General features: G+C 53.6%; 1 protein-coding gene across 2 annotated transcripts in view; it reads right to left on the bottom strand.

Moving 5' to 3' along the window:
* Positions 1-15,637, bottom strand: part of KIF3B (kinesin family member 3B) — a 53,468-nt gene extending 37,831 nt beyond the window's left edge. Inside the window, exon 1 of one of the 2 annotated variants that reach the window (XM_073580717.1) lies at positions 15,492-15,637. Coding sequence is in view for 1 of the 2 variants with exons in the window: in XM_073580716.1 (XP_073436817.1) it covers positions 15,220-15,272 (53 nt within the window). In the remaining variant the exon portion in view is untranslated. Of the gene's footprint in view, positions 1-15,219; positions 15,403-15,491 lie in introns of those variants that run through there. The other variant, XM_073580716.1, reaches the window with a different exon arrangement.
* Positions 15,638-17,360: the final 1,723 nt, after the last annotated feature.

Raw genomic sequence — 17,360 nt, forward strand, 5'->3', positions numbered from 1 at the left:
CTCTGGCTAATGATCATTTTTCAAAGTTTTATACCAAATGGTCTAAGTGGGATCACATCTTTCCTACACCCATTACATAGGAAACTGCCCTTTAATTAAAAGCCAGATTTTGGTATTATGTATTGTATATCATATAATGTGCCAATTACTCACTTGAACTAATTGTTTGTATTATTGTTCTTATGTTATTCTTTGAACATGGTATTGACCATGAACCAAAGTTCTCTGATTTGTTTCCCCTTCCCTCTTTCCTCCATCCCTTCCCTTCTCTCTCCCCTCTCCCACATTATGCAGACAATGAGTCTACTATGTTATCATTATTATAATATAATAATAAAATGTTTGGAAAAGCAACTCAGGATCAGTACAGGATAAGTAATGTAATGTATGTACACAGTGACTCCACCAGCAGAATAGCGAGTGCAGCTCTGGGGTATAATACAGGATGTAACTCAGGATCAGTACAGGATAAGTAATGTAATGTATGTACACAGTGACTCCACCAGCAGAATAGCGAGTGCAGCTCTGGAGTATAATACAGGATGTAACTCAGGATCATTACAGGATAAGTAATGTAATGCACACAGTGACTCCACCAGCAGAATAGTGAGTGCAGCTCTGGGGTATAATACAGGATGTAACTCAGGATCAGTACAGGATAAGTAATGTATGTACACAGTGACTCCACCAGCAGAATAGTGAGTGCAGCTCTGGAGCATAAAACAGGATGTAACTCAGGATCAGTACAGGATAAGTAATGTAATGTATGTACACAGTGACTGCACCAGCAGAATAGTGAGTGCAGCTCTGGAGCATAATACAGGATGTAACTCAGGATCAGTACAGGATAAGTAATGTAATGTATGTACACAGTGACTGCACCAGCAGAATAGTGAGTGCAGCTCTGGAGTATAATACAGGATGTACTGTAACTCAGGATCAGTACAGGATAAGTAATGTAGTGTATATACACAGTGACTCCACCAGCAGAATAGTGAGTGCAGCTCTGGAGTATAATACAGGAGGTAACTCAGGATCAGTACAGGATAAGTAATGTAATGTATGTACACAGTGACTGCACCAGCAGTATAGTGAGTGCAGCTCTGGAGTATAATACAGGATGTAACTCAGGATCAGTACAGGATAAGTAATGTATGTTCACAGTGACTCCACCAGCAGAATAGTGAGTGCAGCTCTGGAGTATAATACAGGATGTAACTCAGGATCAGTACAGGATAAGTAATGTAATGTATGTACACAGTGACTCCACCAGCAGAATAGTGAGTGCAGCTCTGTAGTATAATACAGGATGTAACTCAGGATCAGTACAGGATAAGTAATGTAATGTATGTACACAGTAACTCCACCAGAAGAACATGGAGTGCAGCTCTGAAGTATAATACAGGATGTAACTCAGGATCAGTACAGGATTAAGTAATGTAATGTATGTACACAGTGACTGCACCAGCAGAATAGTGAGTGCAGCTCTGCAGTATAATACAGGATGTAACTCAGGATCAGTACAGGATAAGTAATGTATGTCCACAGTGACTGCACCAGCAGCATACTGAGTGCAGCTCTGGACACACCCAGGAAGAGGAGGAGCGTCGCAGCTGAGCCTCTGCAGGCTGGGGTTTTGCTAAGCTCCTGGGAAGGGAGGTTTTTTTTTCCTGCAAGGACTTTCCATCTGCCCCCTTCCCAGGAAAGAGGACTCTCCCTGGGACTGAGCGCCGGGGCTGTGCCCCTGGCTCCCACCCTCCGGCAAGCCAGCTGGGGGTCCTCATCCACCACCAGGAGGCCCAAGGCACAGCCAGCCAGTCCCAGGGATGGGGAAAAAGCGGACCCCAGGGGGCCGCAAGGCTCCAGGGTCCGGGACCCCCGAAGTGAAGGCTGTGGCGGGCCCTTCCCCCGGAGGTGCAGCAGCCGGCAGAGGTGAGGCAGGGCCCCCCCTTAACATCTGGGGCTCCAAGGTTGCGGGAGAGCCAGCTACCACCTACGCCTCCCGCATTCATGCCCACCTCTCCGAGTACGAGGAGGCCGGCAAGCAGCTCAGGAGACTCCGGGGGGAGTTGGAGGGAGCCCGGGTCATCAGTAAAAACAGGCTCCCTGCCTCAAAGAGAGCGGAGGTCACCGCCACGGTCAAGCGGCTGAAAGGGGAGATTCGGGCCCTGGAGGACCGGCGAAGTACCATCATGGCCGGCAGCGGCCCCTTCCAGGAAAAGCTTCAAAGCGAGGACCGGTTCAGGGCCATGGCCGGTGGGTCTCCTGGGGGGTCAGGAGTCCCCATCCAGGTGGAGGAAAGCGAAGAGGAGGAAGAGCAAGATGGCGCCCACACCACATCCGGGCCACCTCCACCTGAAGACCTGGCGGACACCAGCGTGAGTCAGGTAACATGCAGCGGGATAGCCCCCGAGCAGGTGGCCCTCCCGCTGGACTCCAGTAACGCGGAGGAAAGCGGGAGCGAGGGGGAGGATGGAGGGAGCGGGAGTAGTTCTGAGGGGGGCTGCCTCATCCTTAAACAAGTACGGCAGACGGAATCCCCAGCACGGTTTGGCACGCTGTTGTTTGGGTATGAGGTCTGCCCGGAGGATGAGGCAACTGGGAGGAGGAGAAACAGGAGGCGCAGGCGTAAGGCCTCTGAAGGCGTGGAGGAACAACTGGTTTTTGCTCCACTTCCCGGGGCCCCTCTGTCCCGCTGTGTGGAACCCGCTACCCACCCCGGCTCGGGCCCTGTGGTGGGTCCACAGCGAGGGAGCGGGGAGAGAGATGACTGTTGTGACCTGACTGTCGCATCTGGTGACAGTTCAGACCAGGGCAGCGACATGGAGGTCGGTGCTGGTTGTGGTGTTGGTGGTGGTGTCCAGGCTCAGCCCTCGGTGGCAGGGGGGGCTGGCCTGGCACCAGGTAAAGTTGGTACAGCCAGGGCCGCACCTCCGGCGGCGAGTGCTGGGGCTTCTGGACCCCCCACGTACGGATCCGCTAAGTCTGGATCGGTAGTGGGGGTCCAGAAGCCTAGGAAGGGCGAACAGAACATCAAGCAGCAGCTGAGGCGGTGCAAAGTGCTGGTCGCTCCCATGTCGGCGCCTGTGGTGAGAGCGGGGTCTCCGGCACGTCGACCCAAAACGGGGTCCGTGCAGGGGGCTCCGCCGCCGCTGGGCGACGAGGGGGAGTGGCCGGCCTTGCCTGTCTCAAGTGGTGGGCATGGGGTGGCAGCGGTGGTCCGTGAGGGGGGCGTGGCCTCCCCGAGTGTTGCCCGGCCTGCAAAGGCTGTGGCATGCGGGGGGGGGGGCATGTCCTCCTCGGCCGTCGTCCCACCCACTGCGTCTGCGTCGCCTCGCAAGAGGTCGCTGCTCTGCCCGTGGTGGCTGTGACTGGCGGGGGGGCGTGGCCTCAGCGGTCGCGACTCCGCCCGCTGTGCTCGCGACACCCGGGGGGGCCGTGGCCTCGCAGGGGGCCGCGGCTCTGCCTGGGGTGGCTGCGACCGGCGGGGGGGGCGTGGCCGCTGCGGGCCCGCTGCCCTCTGTCCCACCCACCCTTCCAAGTAATGCTGTGCTGCCCCCAAAAGCTGGCGGGGAGTTGTCGGGGTCCCCGGCCCACCTACCTTCATCTGAGGGTGCGGGGACTCTGGCGCTCCCTGGCAAGCCGGCGGCGGGGGTGAAGAAAAGTGCAGGGCAGGGAGCGGTGCCAGTGGCCGTCCCTGCCCAGAGCAAGGAAAACTCAGGAAAAGAAAAAAAAAATGGAGCTGAAACCAGGAGCTGCTGTTGCTCCTAGGCCCAGCCAGGACAGAGTGCATGATGTCATCAGCACTGAGGCATTTAAAGGGGCAGCGGCGCTCCTGGACAGGAGCTGGAGTAGCTCCCAGCAAAAGAGCTCAGGGCCCCCAGCAGGCAAAGAGAGGAACTACACTGGTTCGGGAAATGTAAATAATGTAAAAAATGTAAATAATGTTGCTATGTTCACCAATTGTGCGAGTGAGAGTGAGTACGAAAGCGGAGTGGACATATTTGAGGAGATGTTTGCTGAAGTGAATGGTGATATGAGTGACATGGATTAAGGAGTGAGTGCTACTGTGAATGTGGGTGAGTGTGCTGGAGTGAATGCAAATAATAAAAGAGTGAATGGGAGAGTGAGTGGGAGGACGAATGAGGGTGCTGGCACAAGTGGTGGTAGTGGTGGGAGGGCTGGCCCGTCTGCCCCCCTGGCCGCAAGACCCCAACATAGTTATGCGGGGGCCGCGGCTGGGGGTCGGGGTGGTCCTCGGGGTGGTCCTGGGGGGGTCTCCTCGCCTCCGGGTTCCAGGGACGGCGCTTTGCACCACCGTTTCCTGGAGGCCCTCAAAAAAGGAGAAAGGTCGATAGTGGTAGAGGGGAGGACAGTGGACTTGTCTTTCTGGATAGAGAGACACGGCCTTGCTGCCTTCCAAAACCAAAGGGAGGGAGGGACTGTTTGGTCTCTCCCCACAGCCGGGCAGGGGCCGCAAAGGAGGAATGTGGTCCGTCTTAGGTGGGGGGGCAGTGAAGCTTGTCCACCTAGGAGCAAGGTGGTGGAGCTCCTCCTTAAGATGGGCTTCGGGGCGAATGACATCTTTGCCCTGATACATCCTTCGGCGTCCCGCTTCTTCGACGTCAGCTTTGTGCGGCCAGAGGGGCTTGAGCTCTTCTGGTCTAACTATGAGCTGGTGCGGGAAGAGCCCGGATGGCGAGACTTCATTGCGCAAGCGGTGTCTCGCCAAAATTCCGTCAAGCGAGTGACCGTGGTCACTTGTAACGAGTCACTTGCCGGCGTGGACATTATGACGTGGCTTTCCCGTTACGGGGAAGTCACCGAGGTCCCCAAAAAGAACAGGGACGAATTCGGCATCTGGTCGGGGGGGCTGGACCTTCATGGTTAAATTGAAGGTTTCCGGCGGCACGGTCACCCACATCCCATCCTCGGCATTCCTGGGAAGGGACAGGATCCTGGTCTTCTACCAGGGGCAACCGAAGGTCTGCCACAAGTGCGGCGACCCCACTCACTTCAGCGCTAGCTGCAAGGTACAGAAATGTGCCTTGTGTGGTGGGGTAGGTCATCTGGCCGCCTCGTGTAAAGACATTCGGTGTCACCTGTGTGGTGACCTAGGTCACCCTCTCAGCCGCTGCCCTCGCTCCTTTTCTAATGCCGCTGCAGGCCCGGCGGAAGGAGTCCGTGAGGGAGAAACCTCTGGCGGCGCTCCTGCAGCTGTAGCAGGTGGTGGCGGAGGGGAAGGGGCTGAGGGACCGGTGAGGAAGGGCAATGCCAAGGTGAGGGGCCCCGCGTACGTGCGGAGGCAAGAAAAACGCCATGGGGGTGGGGGGCAGGTGAAGTCTCGGGCAACAAAGGTCGATGCCTGCTCCTCCCTCCAGGCCCGTGGCAAAAGCCTCTGAGGTCCTGAGGGAGAGTGTGGTGAGAGAGGAGATCAGGAGGATGGAGAGGGAGGATAAAGCGGCTGACTCGGACGGGTCCTCACAGTATGAAAGTGTTGATGAGGAGGTCCAGGAGCAGCCTACAGCAGCGGGTGGCAAAAGCAAGCGTGCCAATCGTAACAAATCGGGGGGGAAGAAGGCTGGAAAGCCTTTAAAATCTCCCCCGCCCCCGACCACCAGGGTGCGCACGGAAGGGCCCGCTGACCCCCCTCTGATTGATCTCTCCAACCGGTTCAGCGTCCTCGGAGGCTCGGATGATGGGCCGCAAGACGAGGATGCTGGGCCGGGGGTACCACCGGAGGGTCTTTCGGGGGATGGTGGGGTCCGACCCTCAGGGGGCAGTGTTCCTCCTGGGGGGGGGGGGGACAGACCTGGAACCCGGGGGCGAGGACACCGGGGGGGGTGGGATGGACACAACGGGAGCTTCCCTGAAAAGGAAGGTGTCCGACCCCTCCCCAGGTGGAGGTGATAGCAGTGGTAAGAAGTTGGCCATCCAACTTGATCACCCATGATGGCGGAACTCGCCCCGTTGACGCTGGCATCTATTAATGTTGCCAGCATAAAGTCAGATGTGGCTCGCTTCACGGCCTTTGATTTTTTTCTCCCGAATTGAGGCAGAAATTTTATTCTTGCAAGAGACCAGACTAACAGACATGGGGGCCATCTATAAAGCACGGAGGGAGTGGAGGTGCGGGCCCTCATACTGGTCTCTTGCGGCCGAGCCGTATAGCGGGGTGGCAGTCCTTTTTAAGACTGCAGCTGTTGATTGCCGACGGGTTACTGAGTTGGAAATGGGGAGGTGCCTGATCCTAGATGTCTTCATGAGGGGACAAGAGCTCCGGCTCATCAACATCTACGGCCCGCAGTCCAAGTGGGACCGCAAATGTCTCTTCCTGAGGATCAAGCCCTTTCTTTTTACGAGCCGGCAGGTGGTCTTCGGTGGGGACTTCAACACCATTACGAGGTCCCGTGACCAGGGGGGTCCCAGAGATCGCCTGGCTTATGATAGCGTCGCGTTGAATAGCATAGCCAGTGAAGCTCGCCTGGTGGATGTCCACATCCGGCACACCCCAGGTCACGGGGGTTTCACCTACCATAGGGGTAGCAGTAGGTCTAGAATAGACAGGTTTTTTTTGAAGGAGGACGCCATCTTTTCTGCTGTGTCCGCCATTGAGGTGGAGTTCTCCGATCACTGTCTAATTTTCTTTTCTCTGAATGTTGCAGAGACTCCTCGGATGGGAAGAGGGCTGTGGAATCTCAATTCGTCCCTGCTGGAAGAAGCGGAGGTGAGACAATCCTTCGAGGATTTTCTTCAGAGCCAGGTACCGCTGTTGGATCTCTGTAGTAGTAAGTCAGAGTGGTGGGAGATCTTCAAAAAGCGGGTGGCGGGGTTCTTCCGTCAGCTCTCGAGCCTCAGGAGTCTGAACAGGCACCGCTTGTACCAGGCCCTGGGGAGGAAACTCGAGCAGCTTGTCTCGACTGGAGGTGACCGTGAGGAAATCTCCAGAGTGAAATCTTTACTCAAGAGGTGTCAGTATGATAGACACACATCTTTGGTTTTTGAGAGGGACTTCGGGAAGTACCGCTCGCCCGACCCTTACAGAAACTGTAAGATGTCAGTGAATTGTAAGATGGTAACAGGACTGATCGACAGTACGGGGTCCCTGAACAGATCCAAATCAGGGATCCTGGAGGTGGTCACATCCTTCTACTCACACCTCTTGGAAAAGAAGGATCTGGATCGGGACAGGATGTCGGCTTTCCTGGCTGAAACCGTCCCTGAGCCAGGGGGTGATCCCTCTCTTGGTGTTTTGGCAGAAGAAATCAGGGAAGAGGAAGTGAGACTGGCCATTGATGGGCTTCGGCCCAAGAAATCGCCAGGTCCGGATGGCTTAACATCCGAGTTCTATAAGACTTTTAGGGACTCCTTGGTCCCCCTCTTGACAGGGGTATTTAATGAGTGTCTCTCCTCGGGCACTCTTCCCGACTCAATGAGGAAGTCAGCCCTCATTATTCTGTCAAAGGGTAAGGATCCGTCCCGTATTGAGAATTGGCGTCCCATAGCACTTCTCGATACGGACCGGAAGGTTCTGGCCAAGGTGCTGTTTAATCGGCTGGTGAAGTTTGCACCCCAGCTCCTTTCAGGGGCCCAGCATTGCTCTGTACCAGGCCGCAGTACTTTTAGTGCTGTGCTCGGTGTCCGAGAGGCAGTGGAGCAGGGTAGGGCAGGTCACTGGAAGGGGTACCTGCTGTCATTAGATCAAGCGAAAGCCTTTGACCGGGTCAACCACGAGTACCTCTGGTCCGTCCTTTTGAGGTATGGTCTGCCTGGGAGGTTTGTAAAATGGTTAGAGATCTTGTACCAAGGGGCTGAGACTTTTCCGCTGGTGAACGGTTGGTCAGGTCACCCTTTTGAGGTGGGTTCTGGGGTCCATCAGGGCTGTCCGCTGAGCCCGCTTTTATACGCGTTCGCGATCGATCCCTTCCTAAGGAGGGTAGATCGTGGACCGTTGGCGGGAGTCAGGATGGACCAGGCGGGCTCTGGGTCCTCTCTGAGGGTGGTGGCGTACGCCGATGATGTTTCCCTTTTCGTGTCCTCAAGAGGGGAGGCGGATTGGGTCATGTCGGAGGTAGTGCGCTACTCGGAGGCATCCGGGTCCATGATCAACCGGGATAAGTGTGAAAGTCTCTGGCTGGGAGGGGGAGATCCCAGGTTTGATCTCCCGGACACCCTTCCAGGGCCCCAGGCCACCGCCAAAATTCTAGGCATCGAATTTGGCCCCGGGGATTACCCCCAGCAAAATTGGGAGGGCAGACTTAAGATCGCCGCCCAAAAGGTGGACCAATGGAAGGGTTGGTCTTTAACCCTGAGGGAAAGGGTTGCCCTGGCTAAAGGCTTTCTGCTACCTTTATTAATATACCTGGGCAGTGTGTGCATCTTGCCGGAACCTCTCTGGACACGGGTCTATAGCCTGTTCTTCCAATTGTTATGGGGGAATAGGCTTAACCTAATCAAGAGGGAGGTTACATACCGTACGAGGAGACTAGGCGGGTTGGGTATGGTCAACCCGGTGGTGTTTCTAGTAAACACCTTTCTTAAGACTAACATCTCCAACCTCTGGCTAGAGAGGGCTCCTCCGTGGGTAGTCTCCTGCAAGGGTTGGCTTTGGCCTTTCTTCCAGGAATGGGAGACAGGAGGACAGGTGAAGGACCTACGCACACCTCATGGGCATCTCCCGGCTTACGCTACCCCGGTTCTGAAGGTGATCCGCCGGTGGGGTCTGGGAATGTGGGAAATCAGGACCATGTCGAGGCAATGCCTTGACAGGAGGGTCCTGTTGACCCATTTCCAGAAGCCCCTGGCCCTTAAGGATTGCCCAGGCCGGGATCTGGAGGTCGGGCTGGGGCTTTTAAATTCTAAGCGGATCCCCATGAAGTTTTGGGACTTGACCTGGCGTTGCTTCCACGGGAGGCTGTATGTAAAGGATAACCTGAAGTGCAGGAAATCCGATGATCGGGGTTGTCCCCGTGAGGAGTGTGGCGACGTGCTGGAAAGCATGGAGCACTTCCTACTTCAGTGTCCCTTTAATGCAGAGGTGTACAACAGGGTGGGTGCTTCCATACGCTGGCCGCGGCTGGCGTCCCTCTCCTACGCTGAGTGGGCCTATGGAGCGTTCAGATCCCTGGGTGGCCAGGACCCGTGCACTTTATTCCTAGTCAGTGTAGTGGTTAGGTTCTACACTTGGAATGCACGGTGCCTAGTTTCGACGCGGAAAAAAACCCTCCCAAGGGATGAGGTGGTAGGAAACATCTTGGGTGACCTGGTGAAGGTCCGTTCTTTGGAGTTCGAAAGGTTGGGTGTGAGGAAGGCCTCTTGGCTTTGGAGAGGCCTCTCCTTTTAAAAACGCACTCAAGGGAGAGCTAGCTCCGTGTGAATGAGGGTAGGGATAGCATAAGTTTCAAAGTTTCACTGGGTGTGTTAGGGATAGAAGTAGGGGCAGATAGTGACAGGGAGGGACAGGCACTGAGGGACAGATAGAGAGTTAGTTATGTTAAGTTAGGTAGAGTAGGGACAGATAGGGACAGTTTCTTTAGGGACAGAAGCAGGGACAGTCTTAGTTGTTGAGGGACAGGGTGAATGAGTTAGTGAGGGACGGGGCCTCGAGAACTCCTTTTCCTGGTGGTGGGCTAAAGCATGCCACTCTAGTCTTTTGTTTTGGAAACATAGAGCATTAATGGATATTGGGCTTGCAGGCACTGATCTTGGGTCTGCAAAGGAAAGTGTGTGGTGGCAAGCCAAAACAAATATGGTAATAATGTTATGTGGTGTATATGTAGATATATATTGTATATTTGTATTATTTTTGTGTATTATACATACTTTCTTTTGTTTTAGTTAGGAGTGCATGGGAGGGTGTAGTGAGGTTGGGAGGGGGGTGAGAATGGGAAAAGAGGACCTTTTTCCGAAGGGAAAGTGGATGGACAAATCGTGGAAAGGAAAAGAAGAATGGACCACGTGGTAAATAGCATAGGTTTTGGGTGGAGCCGGGTGAGGGTTTTCCTCTTGGAGCATAAACTGTTGTTGCCAAGAGATAGATGTGATAGGCCATGAACATTGATGGACCTTGTGTGTTTCGTGTAATGGGCCATGGACTTTTGGACCTTGGGTGTGGTGGGGGGATGATAAATAAAAAAAAAAAAAAAAAAAATTAATGCAATTTAAAACAAAAAAAAAATATTTCGTAGAGGTTTTAGGCTGGTGCTGGGGTTTTGCCAGTATATGTGGCTATGGTTTTTTTTTTTAAGGCAGAAGGGCCGGAATATGTTTTTTTTTTTTTTTTACTTGTATATAGGTATGGGTGTAAAGTGCGAATGGAGTGTGAAAGGGTGTGCGTAGGGGATGAATGTGTTACATCGGGGTTTCTTTATTTCAAGTTGTATAGGGGTGGAGGGATCCTGCTGGGGCCCTCTAGGCTGGAAAGCCTGGGGGATCAGGTAAAATTGTGAGGTTTGCACAAATATTTATGTCGGGAGCATTGTTTGTCTGTAAGGCTGTGTGCACACGCTGCGGATTCCGCTGCGTGTCCGCAGCGGTTTTGGCCGCTGCGGACACGCAGCAGTTTTAGCTGCGGTGTACAGTACCATTCATTTGAATGGGAAAAAAAAAACGCTGTGCCGACGCTGCGGAAAAAAACGCGCGGATTTGCTGCGGTTTTGAATCCGCAGAAAGAATTGCATGTCAATTCTTTCTGCGGAAACCGCTGCGGGTTCCTATCTCCACCATTGTGGAGATAGTGAATCCGCAGGACCAAACCGCAGGCAAAACCGCAGATAATCCGCAGGTCTTTGGACCTGCGGATTATCTGCGGTTTTTGCAAAATCCGTGCGGATTAATCCGCAGCGGATTCCGCAGCGTGTGCACGTACCCTTATGTATTGTGTTTTGATACTTTTATAATAAAAAAGAGCTACAGGATGTAACTCAGGATCAGTACAGGATAAGTAATGTAATGTATGTTCACAGTGACTCCACCAGCAGAATAGTGAGTGCAGCTCTGGAGTATAATACAGGATGTAACTCAGGATCAGTACAGGATAAGTAATGTATGTACACAGTGACTGCACCAGCAGAATAGTGAGTGCAGCTCTGGAGTATAATACTGGGTGTAACTCAGGATCAGTACAGGATAAGTAATGTATGTACACAGTGACCACCAGCAGAATAGTGAGTGCACCTCTGGAGTATAATACAGGATGTAACTCAGGATCAGTACAGGATAAGTAATGTAATGTATGTACACAGTGATTACACCAGCAGAATAGTGAGTGCAGCTCTGGAGTATAATACAGGATGTAACTCAGGATCAGTAAAGGATAAGTAATGTATGTTCACAGTGACTCCACCAGCAGAATAGTGAGTGCAGCTCTGGAGTATAATACAGGAGGTAACTCAGGATCAGTACAGGATAAGTAATGTATGTACACAGTGACTGCACCAGCAGAATAGTGAGTGCACCTCTGGAGTATAATACAGGATGTAACTCAGGATCAGTACAGGATAAGTAATGTAATGTATGTACAGGAGCAAGGAGGATTAGTTGGAATTCTGGAGCGCCAGATTTTGCATTGAACATATGTAGCAGTATCACCATGATGAAGGCAGGCGTCACACATCCATGGAACGCTGACTGTGCTACAATCAGAGCACGGTACATGAATACAGAGCATGTGAAACCAGCTTAACATACCCCGAACAGCTGCTCTAGTGGACACCTGCCCTTCCCTGTCTAGAAATTAGACTTGTGACCCCTGAGGGCAGCATAAAATCAGGTGATCAGATTCCTGCAGGTCAATGTCGGTGCGAATCCACATTATTATGAGAAAATCGATTGATCACAGCAGCTTCAAACATGGCATGGTCATCGGTGCTAGGCCTCAATTTTTCAAAAACCGACGCTGAGTGGTTCTCTGGAGCAATGGTGTCCAAAGTAAGGATGGTAAAGATGGCTGACACATTGAAATCTAGGTTGCTGTGAATGTCAGTGTTTTTCCACCGTATGTTCGTGTGAGCCACACATAGACATGTCCGTTTTTTACCGGCAGCACGGGCACACGGAGAACACACATGGATGTCCTCCATGTGACACATCCCGGTGTCTGATAAGCAGCGTTGCAGTAAGCGCTGTTCCCCGGCGTCAGGTGCTGAAGACAACTCTCCTCATTCTCCCCTGCTCTGCCAGCGATCAGCACGAGCAGGGGAGAATGAGGAGTTATATTCAAGAGATAACAATGAGAGCAAGTGGCAGCTGATGGGACTATTACTCCCATCAGCCTACTCCTGCTGCCGCTAATAACAGTGACAGCAGGAGCGGATGATGGGAGAATTCATCACCCGCCGCCTGCGCTATAAATAAATGAGCCGCCTGTGCATATTGTAGTGATGCGGCACATGGATGCCACACTTGTGCTGCAAGTATTACACTCATGGACACTGACATCTCCGGTCCCGGAAAAAAAACATGTGAACCCGGCCTAAAACGGAGATTCAAATGGACCGCCGACAGGACCATAGAATACAACGACAAAGAAAGGGCTGATTTCTTCTTTCTTCAATTCCGTTTGTGTTTTAGCTATGAACATGGCCGATTGGGCAGATGGGCACAGAGACGTGGCTTACTGCCCTTTCTGTACCCATCTGAAGAAATGCACACAGAGGGAAAAAAAAAAACACAGAAGAAGTTCAAGAAATCTGTCCGCTCGGGTCATTTTTTTTTCTCTCGCCCATCCATGGTTTAAACCCCCATCCCCCAAAAAAACAAAACATTTAGTCTAGACCCCTGGATGCAGTGTGAACAGCATGTATAGCAATGACATGCTTCCAAGTGGTCACTTCTGCTCACCTGTTCCCATTGATGTAGGAGATATTCGGGTAACAATTTTGATTTAGATCATTGCTTGGGGCCATATTACTTTATGGACATTTTTTTCTTGATCTCATCTTGTTTTGTGCCATGTAGTCCTCTTGCTCTGTGTAACCCCGCCTGCACCACAGATCAGAACCTTTCTGCCTATGCACAGCGTACACAAAAAGCTGCCAATCAGTGATGTGAGCGGGGTTATACAGAGCTCACCATTCAGAGAACAGCTAGATCTGCAGCAAATAAAACAGGGATTTAAACAAAACTACAGTAAGCAGATCAGTAAGTGGCACATCGCTGGAATCAGGGTCTCTGACTGTACATTATTTTATTGTCAGATTACATAGCAGAAACTTGGTGACAAATTCCCTTTATAATTATAAATATTAAAAAAAAAAAATTGAGATTTTAATTTTTGGCAAAAATTGCCCAATCCTATATCATTACCGTGAGTAGAAGCCAAGACACCAGATATTATATCACTGCATTATACTAGGTATGACATCACCCGATCAGATACTACGCATGACATCGTCACGTCAGGCACTTAGGCTAGTTTCACACTAGCGTTTATTCGACGCTGCGCACGGCGCCGCTAAGCCCTGCCCCCTGCCGGCTACCTGCCCGCCCCATCCGGTCATCGCCGCCTACTATCGCACATGGACGCTTGCGATCTGCACACCCTATCTTTAGCATAGGGTGCGCAGATCGTGCGCTAGTAGGATTTTGGCGTGCGCTGCGCACTTTTGAAGGTGCGCCGTGCGTGCCGAAATGCAACATGCTGCGTTCGGCGCGCACGGGCGCACCTTCAAAAGTGCGCAGCGCACGCCAAAATCCTACTAGCGCAGGGCCAGCGCACCCTATGCTAAAGATAGGGTGCGCAGATCTCAAGTGTCCATGTGCGATAGTAGGCAGCGATGACCGGATGGGGCGGGCAGGGAGCCAGCAGGGGGCGGGGCTTAGCGGCGCCACATCGAATAAACGCTAGTGTGAAACTAGCCTAAGATGTCATTGGAGCAGGTGAGACCTCATATTCATCACGCCATGTCCTAGGTAGGCCACCAGCACGCCATGTCCTAGGTAGGCCACCAGCACGCCATGTCCTAGGTAGGCCACCAGCACGCCATGTCCTAGGTAGGCCAACAGCACGCCTGGTCCTAGGTAGGCCAACAGCACGCCTGGTCCTAGGTAGGCCAACAGCACGCCTGGTCCTAGGTAGGCCAACAGCACGCCTGGTCCTAGGTAGGCCAACAGCACGCCTGGTCCTAGGTAGGCCAACAGCACGCCTGGTCCTAGGTAGGCCAACAGCACGCCTGGTCCTAGGTAGGACAACAGCACGCCTGGTCCTAGGTAGGACAACAGCACGCCTGGTCCTAGGTAGGACAACAGCACGCCTGGTCCTAGGTAGGACAACAGCACGCCTGGTCCTAGGTAGGACAACAGCACGCCTGGTCCTAGGTAGGACAACAGCACGCCTGGTCCTAGGTAGGACAACAGCACGCCTGGTCCTAGGTAGGACAACAGCACGCCTGGTCCTAGGTAGGACAACAGCACGCCTGGTCCTAGGTAGGACAACAGCACGCCTGGTCCTAGGTAGGACAACAGCACGCCTGGTCCTAGGTAGGACAACAGCACGCCTGGTCCTAGGTAGGACAACAGCACGCCTGGTCCTAGGTAGGACAACAGCACGCCTGGTCCTAGGTAGGACAACAGCACGCCTGGTCCTAGGTAGGCCACCAGCACGCCTGGTCCTAGGTAGGCCACCAGCACGCCTGGTCCTAGGTAGGCCACCAGCACGCCTGGTCCTAGGTAGGCCACCAGCACGCCTGGTCCTAGGTAGGCCACCAGCACGCCTGGTCCTAGGTAGGCCACCAGCACGCCATGTCCTAGGTAGGCCACCAGCACGCCATGTCCTAGGTAGGCCACCAGCACACCAGGTCCTAGGTAGGACACCAGCACGCCTGGTCCTAGGTAGGACACCAGCACGCCTGGTCCTAGGTAGGACACCAGCACGCCATGTCCTAGGTAGGCCAACAGCACGCCATGTCCTAGGTAGAACAACAGCACGCCATGTCCTAGGTAGGCCAACAGCACGCCATGTCCTAGGTAGGCCACCAGCACGCCAGGTCCTAGGTAGGACACCAGCACGCCATGTCCTAGGTAGGCCAACAGCACGCCAGGTCCTAGGTAGGCCAACAGCACGCCATGTCCTAGGTAGGCCACCAGCACGCCAGGTCCTAGGTAGGACACCAGCACGCCATGTCCTAGGTAGGACACCAGCACGCCATGTCCTAGGTAGGCCAACAGCACGCCATGTCCTAGGTATGACATCACCACTCCAGGTCCTAGGTCTGACATCACCTTGCAGGGTACCAGTATGTCATCATCACGCCCGGCAGGGCTCGGGCTGGCATTCAGAGGGCACACAACAGGTCGCTCACGTATAGTATACGGGTCCCGGCGGCCCCTATAGACTGTCCTGACCCATCACTCATTAATCCCTGCTTTCTCCAGTCCTCCCTGCCTCAGGCCATGCTGCCCCCCGTTGGGCCCCGTCCTGTGCCCGGCCGCCTCCTCGCCATGTGCAGACACACCCACACAGCTGCCCCCGTCATCCGGGGTCTGCCCCTCACCTGCCATGTCCCAGCCGCCGATCATTCTGTCCCGCTGTCCACCCGCCGGATGCCGACTGACCGCCGGCTCTAACTTCCTTAGCAACAGGCCTTGCAAAGACGCGCTCACTTCCTTAGTAACGGTCAACAGGCCGCGGCTTGTACTTCCTTAGCAACAGCTGCTAACCACGCCCACAAGCGGCAGCTACTGGTTATGGTAGAACTACGGCTCCCGGCAGCGCCGCTCCAGGTCTATGAGGGCCCCTAAGTGCCACAATCCCAGGGGACCCTCTGTGCTGGATCACATATAGTTTCTGAAGCTGTACTGGAGCTTTCACTGGTAACATATTTAGAGGCGAAGTGAGAAAATAAATGCGATTCTGCCATTTCAATATTTATTTTTTATACTTTCTGGCATTCATGTTACGGGACAAATATTCAGATATTTTATTAGTTTGGACGGTCGCGCTCGCGGTGAAGACAAATATGTATTTTGTTTAGTTTTTATTTACATTCAGGGACAGGAGCTAAAATTGTAGATTTAAAAAATATATATTTTACATCATTTTCAGAGGTTTCCATAGGAAAGCAACGGATCACTTGATGGCACGTAATACTGTACTGTAATACTGCAGTGTGCAGTGAATGACAGCAGCGCAGCCTGTGATCAGCCCTGTGTACGGTGAATGACAGCAGCGCAGCCTGTGATCAGCCCTGTGTACGGTGAATGACAGCAGCGCAGCCTGTGATCAGCCCTGTGTACAGTGAATGACAGCAGCGCTGCCTGTGATCAGCCCTGTGTACGGTGAATGACAGCAGCGCAGCCTGTGATCAGCCCTGTGTACGGTGAATGACAGCAGCGCAGCCTGTGATCAGCCCTGTGTACGGTGAATGACAGCAGAGTTGCCTGTGATCAGCCCTGTGTGCGGTGATTGACAGCAGCGCAGCCTGTGATCAGCCCTGTGTGCGGTGAATGACAGCAGCGCTGCCTGTGATCATCCCTGTCTACGGTGAATGACAGCAGTGTAGTCTGTGATCAGCCCTGTGTACGGTGAATGACAGCAGCGCAGCCTGTGATCAGCCCTGTGTACGGTGAATGACAGCAGCGCAGCCTGTGATCAGCCCTGTGTACGGTGAATGACAGCAGCGCAGCCTGTGATCAGCCCTGTGTACGGTGAATGACAGCAGCGCAGCCTGTGATGAGCCCTGTGTACGGTGAATGACAGCAGCGTAGCCTGTGATCAGCCCTGTGTACGGTGAATGACAGCAGCGCAGCCTGTGATCAGCCCTGTGTACGGTGAATGACAGCAGCGCAGTCTGTGATCAGCCCTGTGTACGGTGAATGACAGCAGCGCTGCCTGTGATCAGCCCTGTGTACGGTGAATGACAGCAGCGCAGCCTGTGATCAGCCCTGTGTACGGTGAATGACAGCAGCGCAGCCTGTGATCAGCCCTGTGTGCGGTGAATGACAGCAGCGCAGTCTGTGATCAGCCCTGTGTACGGTGAATGACAGCAGCGCAGTCTGTGATCAGCCCTGTGTACGGTGAATGACAGCAGCGCAGCCTGTGATCAGCCCTGTGTACCGTGAGTGACAGCAGCGCAGCCTGTGATCAGCCCTGTGTACGGTGAATGACAGCAGCACAGCCTGTGATCAGCCCTGTGTACGGTGAGTGACAGCAGCGCAGTCTGTGATCAGCCCTGTGTACGGTGAATGACAGCAGCGCAGCCTGTGATCAGCCCTGTGTACGGTGAATGACAGCAGCGCAGCCTGTGATCAGCCCTGTGTACGGTGAATGACAGCAGCGCAGCCTGTGATCAGCCCTGTGTACGGTGAATGACAGCAGCGCAGCCTGTGATCAGCCCTGTGTACGGTGAATGACAGCAGCGCAG

This window comes from Dendrobates tinctorius, unplaced genomic scaffold (genome assembly GCF_039654945.1).
Source record: "Dendrobates tinctorius isolate UK_male_01 unplaced genomic scaffold, ASM3965494v1 ptg000065l, whole genome shotgun sequence".
NCBI classification, from domain to species: Eukaryota; Metazoa; Chordata; class Amphibia; order Anura; family Dendrobatidae; genus Dendrobates; species Dendrobates tinctorius.